This window comes from Rhodnius prolixus, unplaced genomic scaffold, assembly GCF_049639745.1.
Source record: "Rhodnius prolixus isolate KJV_2025 unplaced genomic scaffold, Rpr scaffold_37, whole genome shotgun sequence".
Classification (NCBI taxonomy): Eukaryota; Metazoa; Arthropoda; class Insecta; order Hemiptera; family Reduviidae; genus Rhodnius; species Rhodnius prolixus.
Window position 1 is genome coordinate 442,450 of NW_027411587.1, and position 13,727 is coordinate 456,176.

General features: G+C 30.5%; 1 protein-coding gene across 1 annotated transcript; it reads right to left on the minus strand.

Annotated features, from left to right (window-relative positions):
• Positions 1 to 5,470: 5,470 nt before the first annotated feature.
• LOC141448458 (farnesol dehydrogenase-like) lies at positions 5,471 to 13,702 on the minus strand. The gene is made up of 7 exons (XM_074116837.1): positions 13,596 to 13,702; positions 10,625 to 10,786; positions 8,992 to 9,160; positions 7,938 to 8,064; positions 7,735 to 7,864; positions 5,926 to 6,054; positions 5,471 to 5,800 (listed from the first exon to the last, which is right to left on the minus strand). Exons 1-7 carry the CDS (start codon positions 13,674 to 13,676, stop codon positions 5,756 to 5,758), a joined length of 843 nt encoding a protein of 280 aa, XP_073972938.1. The 5' UTR covers positions 13,677 to 13,702; the 3' UTR covers positions 5,471 to 5,755.
• Between the last annotated feature and the right edge of the window lie 25 nt (positions 13,703 to 13,727).

The window sequence follows — 13,727 nt, forward strand, 5'->3', positions numbered from 1 at the left end:
GATTTAAATTTGATTATAGATTTTTTTGGTAAGTTTCTATTTAGTATTTATTAATCATTAAAACATTCATTACCCGACAAACCCTTAAAAAAAGTTTAGTACGGAAAAAGAAAAAAACAAAACAAAAATTGATAATCCCATCTAAACTTTGACAGAGCTTCCACTAGTTTTGAAACAAAAGGAAAACAAAATAAACGTAGATTATGAAAAAATTAAAAAAAACACATTAGAAAAAAAAAACTTGTAAAGTAATTATTCCACGTAGCGGAAAGACAATAACATTTTATATAGAGATTATTTACTCTTTTTTTTTTACCTTAAAAATGGAAAATTTACGAGAAAAAAAAAATGAATTCACATTACTAATGAGCTTTGTGTAGAAATAATTTCGTTTTTTAGTTGATTATATGATAGTATATAAAAACAATATTAAATGTAATAAAAAGAAAGAAATTGTCTATAGGAAAGACAGAAAAAAATTTAATGTCTTCAGTGATGACAAAAATGGAAGTTCGATGCACAATTTTAGAGATAATGAAATTAAAATAAGCCAAATATAAATTGAAATATCCAATTTTTATGCTTTTAAAATGTAATAGTAATATATATATATATATATATAAACTTCTTTTTATTTCAGAGAATGATATAATTAATTTATTTCGGTTTTACTAGAACACAAGTTTTAACATAAGGGAGGCTCTATGATAGCTGAGTGTTTAGATACGTGGACTGCAAAGCTAAAAGTTGTTCTTTTGTACTGAGTTCAATTCTCTGGTCTTGGCCTTGTATTTTTACTTTAAATAGGAAATCTTGAATACTTGTTGGTTGGATCTGATTGCTAGGCAATATCAAGAGTACACTAACATTGCTTGGTTACTGTTATTTTTCTGTCATTTTCCCAGTTTCTGATTTTCATCTAATTTCGATGATTGAATCATATTTCTGTGTAAACATAATTTGACTTATACTAATTAAACTTCTGGCAAGTTGTTAGCAACTGACTGAATGTGGTGGGAGGCTATTCTGCATCTATGTGCGTTGAGTGTGTGTAAAATATCTTCTTAAGTAACAGTTGAAAAGAGGTGAAATGAATCTTTTTTATGCACATTCTTAATGATTTAATATTCTTGAAGGTTGATGATCACCCAAAATCCAGGCCAGAGTGACAGATAGCGGTTGTCTAGGTGGATTTAATTGATAAATTTGAAATTTTTAAAATTCGTAAAAAAATATTTGCTTACGCCTCCGTCCATGACGCCTAATCATGGAAGTTGGAAGAGTAAAGCTCGGCTGAATAAAAGTAGGCCTTACTATTACTTATTACTTTACTTTCTGTAACGTGTTGAGTTATTGTTATTATTATTTTTGACTAAAAAACAAATGAATATTGATGAAAATTCATTGAAAAAATAATTGTACAAAAAGGTTGCTGGAAAGTAAAAAAATATCAGTTTAAATTACAGATTTTTTGTTTATTTTCTTCAAATTTCTTAAAACAAGAAAATTTTAATAAGAAGTTTGCTACTTATAGATTTATAACTATTTTAAAAATTCGATTACTAAAATAAAAAAATGATATTTTTCATTAGTATTGAATTATTAAATTAAAAAAAAAATCTACAAATGTTACATTTTAAGTGTAATTTATCTGTTTAAAAAAGAAAAAATAATTTTTAAATAAAATATATACATATATAATTTAATTATTTATGTAAAAAGGAAGTAAAATAAAATTCAGCTGTCTTATCTTCTAGTTCAGTGTATTGTTCGATATTGTTGTAGTTTACATAAATTAAATATTACACGCTGATTGAAAGAACTATACAAATATTAAAGATTTCAAGCTGGATGTAATAAACCTTAAAAAATAAAAAATGAAAATAATAGTATTGTACTGATTTCAATGATGCACTTCATGTATAATTGTAACTGCATATCTTATTTTTAAAAAATAAATATAAAAAATTATCTAGATGTGTATCTTATTTGCTAAATACATATGTACATATGTATGTGCACTTGAATATATATTCATATTCAACTATAAATAAATGTATTATAAAATATATAAACGTTAAACAAAAGAAAATTTATATATAAATATAAAAAAATATATATAGTAACTAATATATCCCAAAACTAACTAATTTATTGTTTTGTCTTGTAATGAGAATTAAAAATAAACAAACAAAAAGACATTGTTAAATTTTAAATAACTGTTAGAACGGAATTAAAAAAGAAAAAATGGATTTCTTAAATATTGTACAAGGTATTACAAAAAAAAATAAAATAAATCCATGTCTGCTCAGAGATGGCAGTCATGCAAATAATTGTCAATGTAAAAATGTAATATCCTGACCTATATTTTGATAAAAATGCTTACTTAAAAGTCGCTATAGGATGTTTTAACTCTGTTTTCAATGTTCTTCTTTTTTATTTTCGGATAATTTGTAATTTTTAGCAGCTTTAAAAAACAAAAATCTTATTATAACGAACAATATAAAACTATATACCGCCCTTCCAACCCCAATATGGACGTTCGGAATACAGCTCTAAGGAAGTTTTAAATCTAACATCAACCGACTTCAAACTATACAGTCTAAAATTTTAAGAACAATAGTTAACCATCTAGCCGCTGGCTCTTAAATTTTCTTTTTCTAGGGGCTTCTTACAGCTCACTGTCCAGTGAAAGACAGTTCATCGGAAAATGCTCCGGGCAAGTAACCTCAGTTGTTATGGAGCCTTTTATATATATATAACATTCCTGTGTCCGCACGACATCTCAACAAAACACCGATCTTCTAGCATGGTTGATAAGTAAGCAACGTTGCGCAGGATGGTTGTCGTTCACTCCTCTTTAGTCTCTTGGTGTGTGTATGTGTATGCATATGCAGGTATGTATTTGTGCCATTTCCTTATCTCTCATCTTTTTTGCGTGTTGTAAATTGTGTTTATTTGTGAAATAGATAAACAAGTGAAAGAAGTCAAAATATCTTAAGTCACACATTCTCTTCATACAATTTAAAATTCTTTTCCAATTCCGAATGTTTAATAAACGGTTAGTTAGCGTCAAAATAGAATCTGGAAACATTCCAAGGTCCCTCCTTTAAAATCAATTTTTCAAAAACAGAAGCAGGCAGTTTTATTCAATAGTGGAATCAGGTTCTAAAGTGAAGAATTACCTTTAGCGATCTCTGGACCCACCAATTAAAAATGTTTAGAAATCATTTGTGAGAACCTTCTAAAAATTGTAAAAAAAAAAAAAAAGGGCTAGACCATGTGAGTAATTGTAGGAATACTCTTATTGGGCCAAAGCCAGTTTTGAGGAGTGGATGATGGACGTTTTTAGTTGGTGGTCTGCAGAGCTTGATTCTTTTTTGTCGTTAAAATTCATCTTAGGAAAGTTGAGACAGAGGGATAATTTGGACTTCCCTTTGAAGTCTATTTCAAGGAAGAGTACTGTTTTTAAGGACTACATATTTGTAATATTGGTAGAATAAAAATGCAGAATAATTATATTTGAGAAACATCATGATTCCTTTTAAACCACATTTTAATATATTAAGAAACTTATATTGAAGCCAACATTTATTAAGAATTTGAAGTTCCAACGATACTACATAAGTTGGATACCGTCGTTAGAGAAAGTCTTGTATGAAAACAGATAATTTTTTTTCTTCTACAATTTACTTATTAGCTTTCATACTCACAAATAACACCAGCGCCATTTGTTTTATTTATTTTTTATTTTCTGCTTTGTAAATGGCCATAGCTATTGCGGTTAAGACTTGAGGCCAAAGAAATTCAGCATTGCGGATCTGCGTTTTGATGTCATGAACGATTTTTTATAACCTCTCTCACTAACCTTGTCCGGAACCTCCAATAAGTGGAATTGTTATAAATCCTCCATATTGATGTGGAGCGTGCTAGTATGCCTTAACTAGTCAAGTTCTTAGTAAATGTCTAAGGGAAACTTTTTTAATCTTGTTTGTTTACTGACTCAAAATAAGCAAAAAATGTTTTTGAACATTCATTTCAATAACGACGTAACTAAGTTTTTAAATGGGAACAAATTTTTCTTGTAAAAGCAAGAGGAATTGTAATATGTCAGTGTGCTTGACTTCCGAATGTATTTTAACGGATTTAGTTACTAAATTTTAACGGAAAGGTTAGGCCTATGTTATCACAAGTAATTCGTCTTACATTAATTACTACATATAACCCATGTTTTATCATATATTGTTATTGACCACAGGAGCATAATATTTACGACAGTGGACCCTTAAAATGAAGTCAAATGACAAAGAAAGCAGCTATTCATTTTGTGCCAATGCTTATTAAAAGGTTAGGAATGTTTTTATAACAAATAATTTTCTGGTTTTTTGTAATACTTCGACTATTAAATATAAATTTGAAGTTTGTTTAATTTCTAAATATTCAATCTGTTTATCTGTCAATTATTTTATTAATTTGATGGTGATAATATCATTCAGGACATTGCCAGCCGGCTGAAGCAAAAAATTACTATGATAAACTTGACCTAGTTGGTCTTTTGGGTCAATAGTTATTTACAGTAGTAATCATCTAAAAATTTGCTATCTTTTACTGTTAGAAAAAAGAGATTAATTGCGAACAAATTTTGCCTAGAACCTAATTTTCATTGCCTAATTATATAGATTAATATTCTCATTTCGCATAGACAAATTTATTTTTTCCCAAAGGACTAGTAGTTTTTTTAATTAGTCTACTTTTTAATGTGAAAAGTCATATGAAATCCCGAGTCTGCCATTTGTTAATGTCAAAACCCATGGCTCGATCCTAAACATTTGGGAGTAGGATTTTTGTGATACCGTTCAGCATTTGGCAGTTTTCTGTTTATAACTTCATGATGTGACGCACAGTAGGTATTACGTTGTGTTCTCTATTGTTTGTTTCTTTTGTGTACTTACACTGTTGTGTAGAGAGGAATCAAGAGAAAACAAGCGAGTTTAAAAAATGGAATTATTGTGCAATTCAATAGCCCTAAACTGTTACGTAATAGTACTCGTATATGTCCAAAATCAAAGTGATATATTTATTTTTTTTTGAACTTCCATGACTTGTTAATATTTGGAAAGTTGCCTCCTAACAAGCTTGTATGTTCTGAATTTAATTGCAACTTCTAATTACTAACGAGATAATAGTGATTATTTATCAAAGAATAATAATATATAACTATATATAGAATAATACAAGGGAGCTGCAGAAGTTTGCGATGTGCTTCGTTTGCAGTGATGTACATTAATTGCTTTGGTAATCGGGTTGGTTGAATATTGGATGTGCCAACCCATCTTGTATGTAGGCTCTGTTTGTATTCTCTTTATACACGTAGTCTCCGTTCATAGTGTGGATGCATTCTTGGTACATTCTTGACGAATGATATTTGTATTATGGCTGTATGATCAATTGTCAATGAAAAACATAAAAATGCTTTGGTAATCAGCTATATTTGTTTATTACAGTCGTGCATAAAAAGTATTATTATTTGGAATTTATAAAAACTGACATCATTGGGTCAAATTTCTTACAGTAAAATTACAAAATAGAAATAAATTAAATGGCTTATGGTCTATTATTTGTAAGTTAAGTTGACAAGTTGATAAAATCTCTCATAAAAATACTAATTTTCTTCATTTCATGTCTCAAGTATAGTGCTAATTTTGCCGTTAGCGAAAACTTATTGAACTTCCAGACTTTGTAGAAGATCTTCAAATCAATAAATTACATCTCCTATTTTCATCACTGTTAATTCTGTAATCTATGTAAGTTTTTATTATTATTGTTATTTTAACTGTTATTAGATATTATCTATATGTGTCAGGTTAGATTTTGAAAAGCTATTTAAAACAATCATAAAACTGAGATAAAAATTGGCCCACTTACATTTATGCCTGGGGGTGTTGATAAACAATAAATAAGTGTCTCGCTCACATCTTTCGGTTTGAGCTGAGGTTGGCCATTCGGTATTACCATGCCTGTCATCTCCGTATCTACTAGTCCTGGACTAAGGCTCTGCAAATTATTCTTTCTTTGAAAAAAGGGCTTCTAAATTTTAACTGACTGACAAGATTTTTTTTTTTCTTTATAAATTGAAAGTATTTCATTTTTTACTTTGCGTTCTCTTCCGAATTCGAAAATCAATTAAAAGAGAAAATAAATCCTATTTTCATTCTTTTTTTCTTAAATCATTACAGAACATCTTCTTAGTATTTTCGCTCTTGATTATCTATATTACGTTCTTTTCAGTTCTATCTCAACGGTACAAGGGAATTAAACTAACTGACTTTAGTGAGCATGCTCTTTTTCTTGCTTAAGTACGTACCAAGTGATATTTCACTAATTTGACGTTTAAGGAAGTCTATGTTGTTTATTCAATCTTTACAAAAAGCATAAATTTCTCATTGAAACTGATAACATGCTGCCTACCATGTTAGCCGATTGATTTATCTATTAATTTATTTAAGTAATTTACAATCTTTATACATGTATACAATGAGTAAATATGAGATATGATAAACTGGTGTAAGAAGAGCAGGTGGAGTTCCCAGCGGTAGCACTCTCTATAAGAGAGAGGAGAGATAGGAGAATAATGACGTTTAGGTCTTCAGACTGCAAGGAAGTCGCGGGGCCATTGACGATTCAGTCGACGAGTAGGATTGTTAGGGGTGTCAGAGGAGGCGAGAGACAGTACGAGAGGATTAGTTCTAGTAGAGAGAACAGTATGGAACTTTTGATATTTAGTCTTGGCGAGTTGGTGTACGAATGGAATGTTGAAATCGTGAAGAGTGAGGTTAGTTACGTAGAAAGGAGCGTCAGCTACCTGTCGGAGGAGTTTTGACTGAAATGTTTGTACGGTCCGTACTTTTGTTGGTTTAGCTGAACCCCACAGCTCTAGTCCGTAAGTCCACATAGGTTTGAGAATAGTTTTGTATATTAAGCGTTTCCGCTCTATGGGCAATTTGGAGCGTCGTCCAAGAAGTCTGTAAAGCAGTTTCGCACGTTTTGTCATTGCTTGTCTTTTAAGTCTAGAGTGGGGGTTGCACGTGACTCGGTTGTCTATTTAGAACCCTAGGTAGCGCACCAGATCTGTACAAAGAAGAGGATTGCTGTTGAAGAGGAAAGGTGGACTGGAGCCCCCGTCAGAGTCTGTTAAATATAAAATATATTTAGCCTTAATTTGAATGAACCTAAAAACTAGGAAGCACTATAGTTCAACTTAGGGCCAGTTTCATTTACTCTTAGGGCTCAGCACTACATTGTAATACAGTTCAATTCAAGATAATAATAATTATGTCTGGCTATAAAAATAAAGTGATAATCTTTTGATGATCTCTTTGGAATCCAATGCGCTAACTACTGAATTAATATCTTCCTTAAAACTGTAAATTTTAATTTTAACATTAGAAATTCTAAAGAATAGAGATTTTTAAATATTTAAGGGGCAGGTCATAATTTATTGCCTATTTGCTTCAGACTGGACATTGCTCTCTGTTTTTTTTAATCGTATTCTAGAAATAACTTTTATTTCCTATCTTATCGCTGGAAGCAATTGATAAACACAGGTGCCTGACCTCTGTTGTTTTCCAATAGAGACAAAGACTCAATTAAATTCCAGAGATTTCCTCATTTTTAGTTAACTTTTTTTATTGTAAAGAAATTTAGACTGAAGATTAGTAATCAAAAGAAACTTACCGTCACTTTAATAGATTGGTTATTAACGCCCAATTCCCTTCTTAATGATTCAGTTAGTACAGTTACTGCGTTTTTGGTAGCACAGTAAGGGGCCATACCCCTAACACCAAAGATCAAATGACCTACGTAACTGTATGAAATATTGAAATTAAAAAATGTTGAAGTAAATATTAAGATAAATAAGTTAATTAAGTTAGATTAACCTGTTTATATTAATAATGTGACATTCGTTAGAATGACTCTTCATGGAATTAATACATTCTCTGGCGAAAATACTTAGACCTATCACATTAGTATCAAACATAGCTTTTATAGCTTGTGTGTCACACTCTAAAAATTGATTAACAAATTATTTTAAGGAACAAACAAAAATAATCAAAATAGTGTAGTAAAACAGAAAGCTATATATTTGGATTATTTTGCTAGCTTCGCTAAGTAAATATTGAAGAAAAAATAATTTCTAATCATCGCCAGTTGCTACAAAGGTTTTCATTTTTCCAAAATCAAGCACTCTACTCGCTTGGATGGGTGAACAAAAAATCAAAAAATACACAAAAAAAAAGTCCAAGTTAAGAAAAACCTATCAAGAAACTTAACAATTTTTTCCTGTCATAAATTTTCCGGCAATTTTGTATTAATCTGGGAAATATATAAAGTTTTATTTATTTATAAAGTTAGATTATACATTTACTTGGGGGGAATACTGTTCCCTATTATTGAACTTGATTGAATTTTTCCGCCCAGTGCTGGATTCTAAACGATTCCGCAAGAGGTCCCATTTCTCAGACCTTCTTGGTGTTTTTTTTTTTGTGGAATCTTTGATAATTACTAATTACTTATCAATGTTAGAAATGTGATTATATTTCCGGTTTCATAATAAGGATGCGATCTGCGAAATATCCAGCTTTATATGTATTAAATTTATAGGTTTTCTGTGAGAATTGAATTATTTTTTGACGGTTTTACAACGTCGTAAAATGTGTCCAATCAGAGTTTTGTTATTATTATTATTACTTTGTGAGAGAAAGTAATTCGAAGAGATAATTCCAGGCTAGTCTTAGAAAGTCAAATTCTTTGACTTATCAACAATTTATTAATGACCATCAGTAAAATATAATTAGGATGTAAAAGACTCAATTGATTGAAGGCTTGACTTTTATGATCCTGACCTCCCGTGAACTTGTTTATGTTTTATGTATCTAAATCTTCTTAATATTAACTATTTGTTTAAGTAAATAAATCTCAGCTTTTACTTACCAGCTAATGGTTGTAAAGTAAGCGCAGCTGCATTATTTACCAATACATTTACTTCTCCCCAATTTTGTTCAATCCAAGCAAATACGTTTTTAATTTCATTCTCTGAAGTTATGTCACATTTAATTCCTTTTAGTAAACCTTTACAATCTTTCAGTTCTTTTTCAAGTTCCTGTTTATTTGAATATTGTTAATGTGTTGAATACAATCCTGAAGTGAATGAAATTATGAATCTAAGAGAAATCGCTTTTATAGAGCCTAGAGGCAGTAGGGATGTCATGGAATAGCTTCGGAAGGCTAGTTTCTATATTATAACGGTTTCCTGTTTGTTATTCTGGACCTGGCTATTGATAAGAAATATCTATAGGATTAAATAGAGTTAGAAGATCAATGAAAACAAACAATCAACTAAATCTGATTCGTATATCTTTGGTATTGAGTGACCATCTGAGTGATACAATAATCTAGTGAAAGTTGAATATAATTCCAAAGGATATGTGGACGAATATTTGGCCCAGTTTGCGTACACCGCACATGGCGAGTTAGGAAGAATAAAGAACGTGATGAACTCATGGGGCATTAGAATATAGTTAGGTTTGTCAAGTCGAGAAGAATTAGTTGGCTTGGGCATATAGAGAGATTACCATGACTGATGACAAGAAAAATAATGAAGCAGGAGTTTGATGAAGAAAGAAGAAGAGGGCGTCCCAGAACGAGCTCTGGTTGAGAGACGTGGAGCAGGACTTAATCAGACTTGGAGTGACTGTATGGAGGTCAAAGACGTAAGATCGGGATACCTGGAACAGGATTGTACGGGAGGCCAAAGTTCATATCGAACTGTAGCGCCGGATAAGTAAGTAAGTATGTGGACGAATAAAACATAATTACCAATCATCAGAAGCTCACTCTCTGGAATTAAAAATGTATTGACTAAACTTAGTGTAATTTGACCCCTAGATCAAAGAATGGTTTAAACGATGACTAAAAAGAAACAAATACTCGGCACTCGCCATCCTCCTTAATAGGACATATGAGTTGAAACAAGATGAGGTATTTCCTATGGCCGTTCTGCGAAATAGACGACATGCAGGAAGCGAAAATGAACATGTTGGTTAGATGGCATTTGTGATTATCGAAAGATTTATCTTAAGAATGGCCATTTTAAAAATTTCCCTACAGTGTTAGCACAATACCTTTGAATTTTACACCTGAAAGTTTTCGAACACAACAAAACTATAATATTAATGAAAATTAAAATTATGACAATTCTATTATTGTTATTACTTAACTTTATATAATTTAAATTGCGAAAATTCATAATTCGCTAGTGGAAGTCATAACCAAAGTTAATAACTTGCAGTAATTTCAGACTTGCAAACTATGATTGCTTTATGTCTATTTTATTCTACTTGTTAACTAAACTATTAAAGTGGTCCAGCATAGCAGATCTAATCATATTTTCAACAAGTTAATTAATTAATTTTTTTTTTTTTGTACTGTAGTTGGGGTAATTTTTGCCAGAGTTTTTTTAGAAATGAAATTGCCGAGCTTGTTGTCATTATTACAGAGGTAAGCTAAATGATTATGTATAAATATTTTATTTAAACGAAAAATATATATAATTATATTTGCAAACCTTTAATTTTTCCAACCTGCGGGCTACTCCAACGACTTTCATGCCATATTTGACTAAATCTTTGACAATTTGGGCCCCTATCCCAGCACTTGCTCCTGTAACGAGAGCCACTTTACCTTCCCACCTTTCCATGACAGCAGATAAAGAACTGAGATTCTGACACTAGGAGGAATGGCGTTTTGTAAAATTGACATATTGAAAGTAAGTATTAGAAGTATGGGAGGGATATTTACAAGGATAGAATTATTGCATCAGTAAAGTCATTTATTGCTCAACCTAATGTTGCCACCTGCTTTTACAAATTATAAAATATAAACAAGAAATAATAAATTCTTACCCATTTTTGTTTCACAATTGAAGAAGAATTAAACAATTGAAGTTTATTACTGTACTTAATCTTACCGAACAAATGGTGTTATAGGGTTGTGATTATGTGCGCGGATTAGTAAGTGGTAGATCCCTATTTCGAGTTGCGAAATGTTAATTGTAGGTAAATATGAGCTTCTGCCATCGGACATCTAAGTTACTGTAATAAGAAACTGGATAGCAACTTCCCATTTTAGATGAATAGACTTTTCTAATTCACCGATGTTTATCTAACATTTTTTTTGAAAATATTCTAGGGTAGGTGGAAGGCAACTTTGTCTAAGTGCTATTTTCATTACAGTGTTAATTCCCCAAATGCTAATAGAAGACAGCAGTGTATAATAAAATTTAAAGTGTGACAATGAAAAATTATAATTTTCTCTGTTCGAATTAAAAATTATAGTTTTCAAGATGGAAATAAATGTTTCAGAAACACCGAAAGAGTTAAGAAAGTTTTTATTCTACTTTTACTACTTTCAAAAGTAGGTTAATAAACTTCCTTAAATTTCTGTTGGTTTATTTAAGCTCAACGTGAAACGAAAATGTAATCCAATATGTAATAATTGAAGAAGTAATTACTATCTTTTTAGCGATTGCTGGGTGGTATTACGATGTATTGTTGGGCATTTCTATAAGATTGATTCTTTGACTAAAAATATATAAATATATCATATATTTATTCGAACACAATGAAGGAACTGTGTAAGGGCCAGGTTTAGGGCCTGGTACTTCTAACAATGTCGAACCATTTGTTGATTTTGAGATACAATACAATTAAAATAAAAGTCTTAAGCACTTTTAAGATATAATAAGAAACACTTGACTTCCTACGTTACCTCTATATTTCATATTTCCTGTTTATTTTACTCTCTTCAACCGCATTAATTCAAGGATAATCAAGCAAAACTTTAATATTTATAATATTGGTTTTATAAGCCATACTTTTCACCACTAAACTACACATAAGGTTGACCAATTTTATATTTGATAAATAACATAGCCTTATTCATTCTATTGCCCAATCTTGCAGAAAAGTTAAGAATTTATTCAAACTAAATTGTTTGCTGCATATTTTTCAAAAAAAAAAAAAAAAAAACTTTATAAGGATAGCCCCACTGGTTAGCGTACAGAATTCCCACTCGAAGACTTCGAATTCAAATCCAGCTGCTGATCCTACAATTTTTTCCTAGGAGCTTCGTACAGGAGACTGACAGAGTTGTCTGAAACGAGAGAACACTGTTTGGAGGCCGGTAGACTGAAAGAAGCTCTTGGCGCTTATGTTCTCAGATGTTGACGTATCTTAACTTAAAAGAAAAAGTACATAAATTTCATACTGTGACAGGATTCAATCATTCCATATTAGGAATTGATCTCTTTACATATTGCTTTGAAGTCACCCAAATTGAAAATTAATCTTATTCTATCTTTCTGTTTCCAGTAAACATATTTACCTTAAAATCATGGTAGGCTCTCTCACTAGGAAGTAATTGTTCTCACTTCAGAATTTCTTTGCCGAATGAATTTTTCTGCCTACAGTGATATAATCTACTAACGTTTCTAAAAATTTTGTAAACTTTGATTAAGGGGATTATAGCTATAGAAATAATTTAAGAATCGTTGAAAATATGCAACCAATTAACAGTTTGGTAGTTTTTAAAACCATCCATTATTTAAAAATATGAATTTTCATTGAAAAATGTTTGGAATAAGAGTAGGTATTTAAACTACGCGTAAGCAGGCAGAGCCATATTAGAGCAATAAAAATTGTTTTAATCACTTAAATGCAAATTAAATCAACCTTTTAATTAATAATCCTTTTAATCTCAACCTTTCATTTAGTAATTTTCCAGCAACATGTGTTTTGTGGAAATAGATGATTGTATTATATGTACCAATTCTGTGATGCAATTAGAAATCTATAGAAAATTACAAAATTCATGGTTGTAACATAGTTTTGAAAAATATATTTTCATCTCTTCACAATTTTTTAAAACTATCAGAACATAGGATAAATATGAGAACTACCCGACTGGTAGACGTCTAGGCTTTTGCCTAAGTTTCAGTTAATATCAAAAATTGGTTCTTATTCCATACTATTTTTTAATTATCTACTTTGTTTTTTAGATGATACTGGATTTTGATCATCTTGAAAAACCTACAAGCCGTTGGCGTATTAAATCTTTGAAAACCTATTCTGCAATAATGAGACCGCTGCGATGCTTAATGACAAACACTTGAATCCAAATCTTAAATCAACCTCAAGTAACTTTCCAGCTAGATCTGTTACAGCTAACGTGCTGTATGTGTAGGTAAGATACTCTTCAGTTTGCGATTTCCTTTTGCTTATAAATATATAGTAAAGGTCTATTAGAAATTATACTTGGGATACTGATTAAGTCTTACTTTAAAAGTGGGCTTATAATAATTTAAAATGCCATTTAAGTACAATATACTAATCGAAAAATTGGAAATAGTATAATATTCAAATGGAAAGACCAAGTTGATTACTTTTTTTGCATAACTCTTAAGTTACTTAGTGGTCATCACATGAATTTTATAAATATTTTCTTTTCTCAAAAACAAAATGGAAAAAGGCTCAGATTACCTGTTTAAAAAATTGAAAATAGAGTAGAACCACAGGAAACCTTGAAAGACTACAGAACACTGTTGCTGAACTAAATTGCATATAATTAGAAAGTAAAGATTTTTTTATGTTCGACTTTCTCTCGAAGAGATT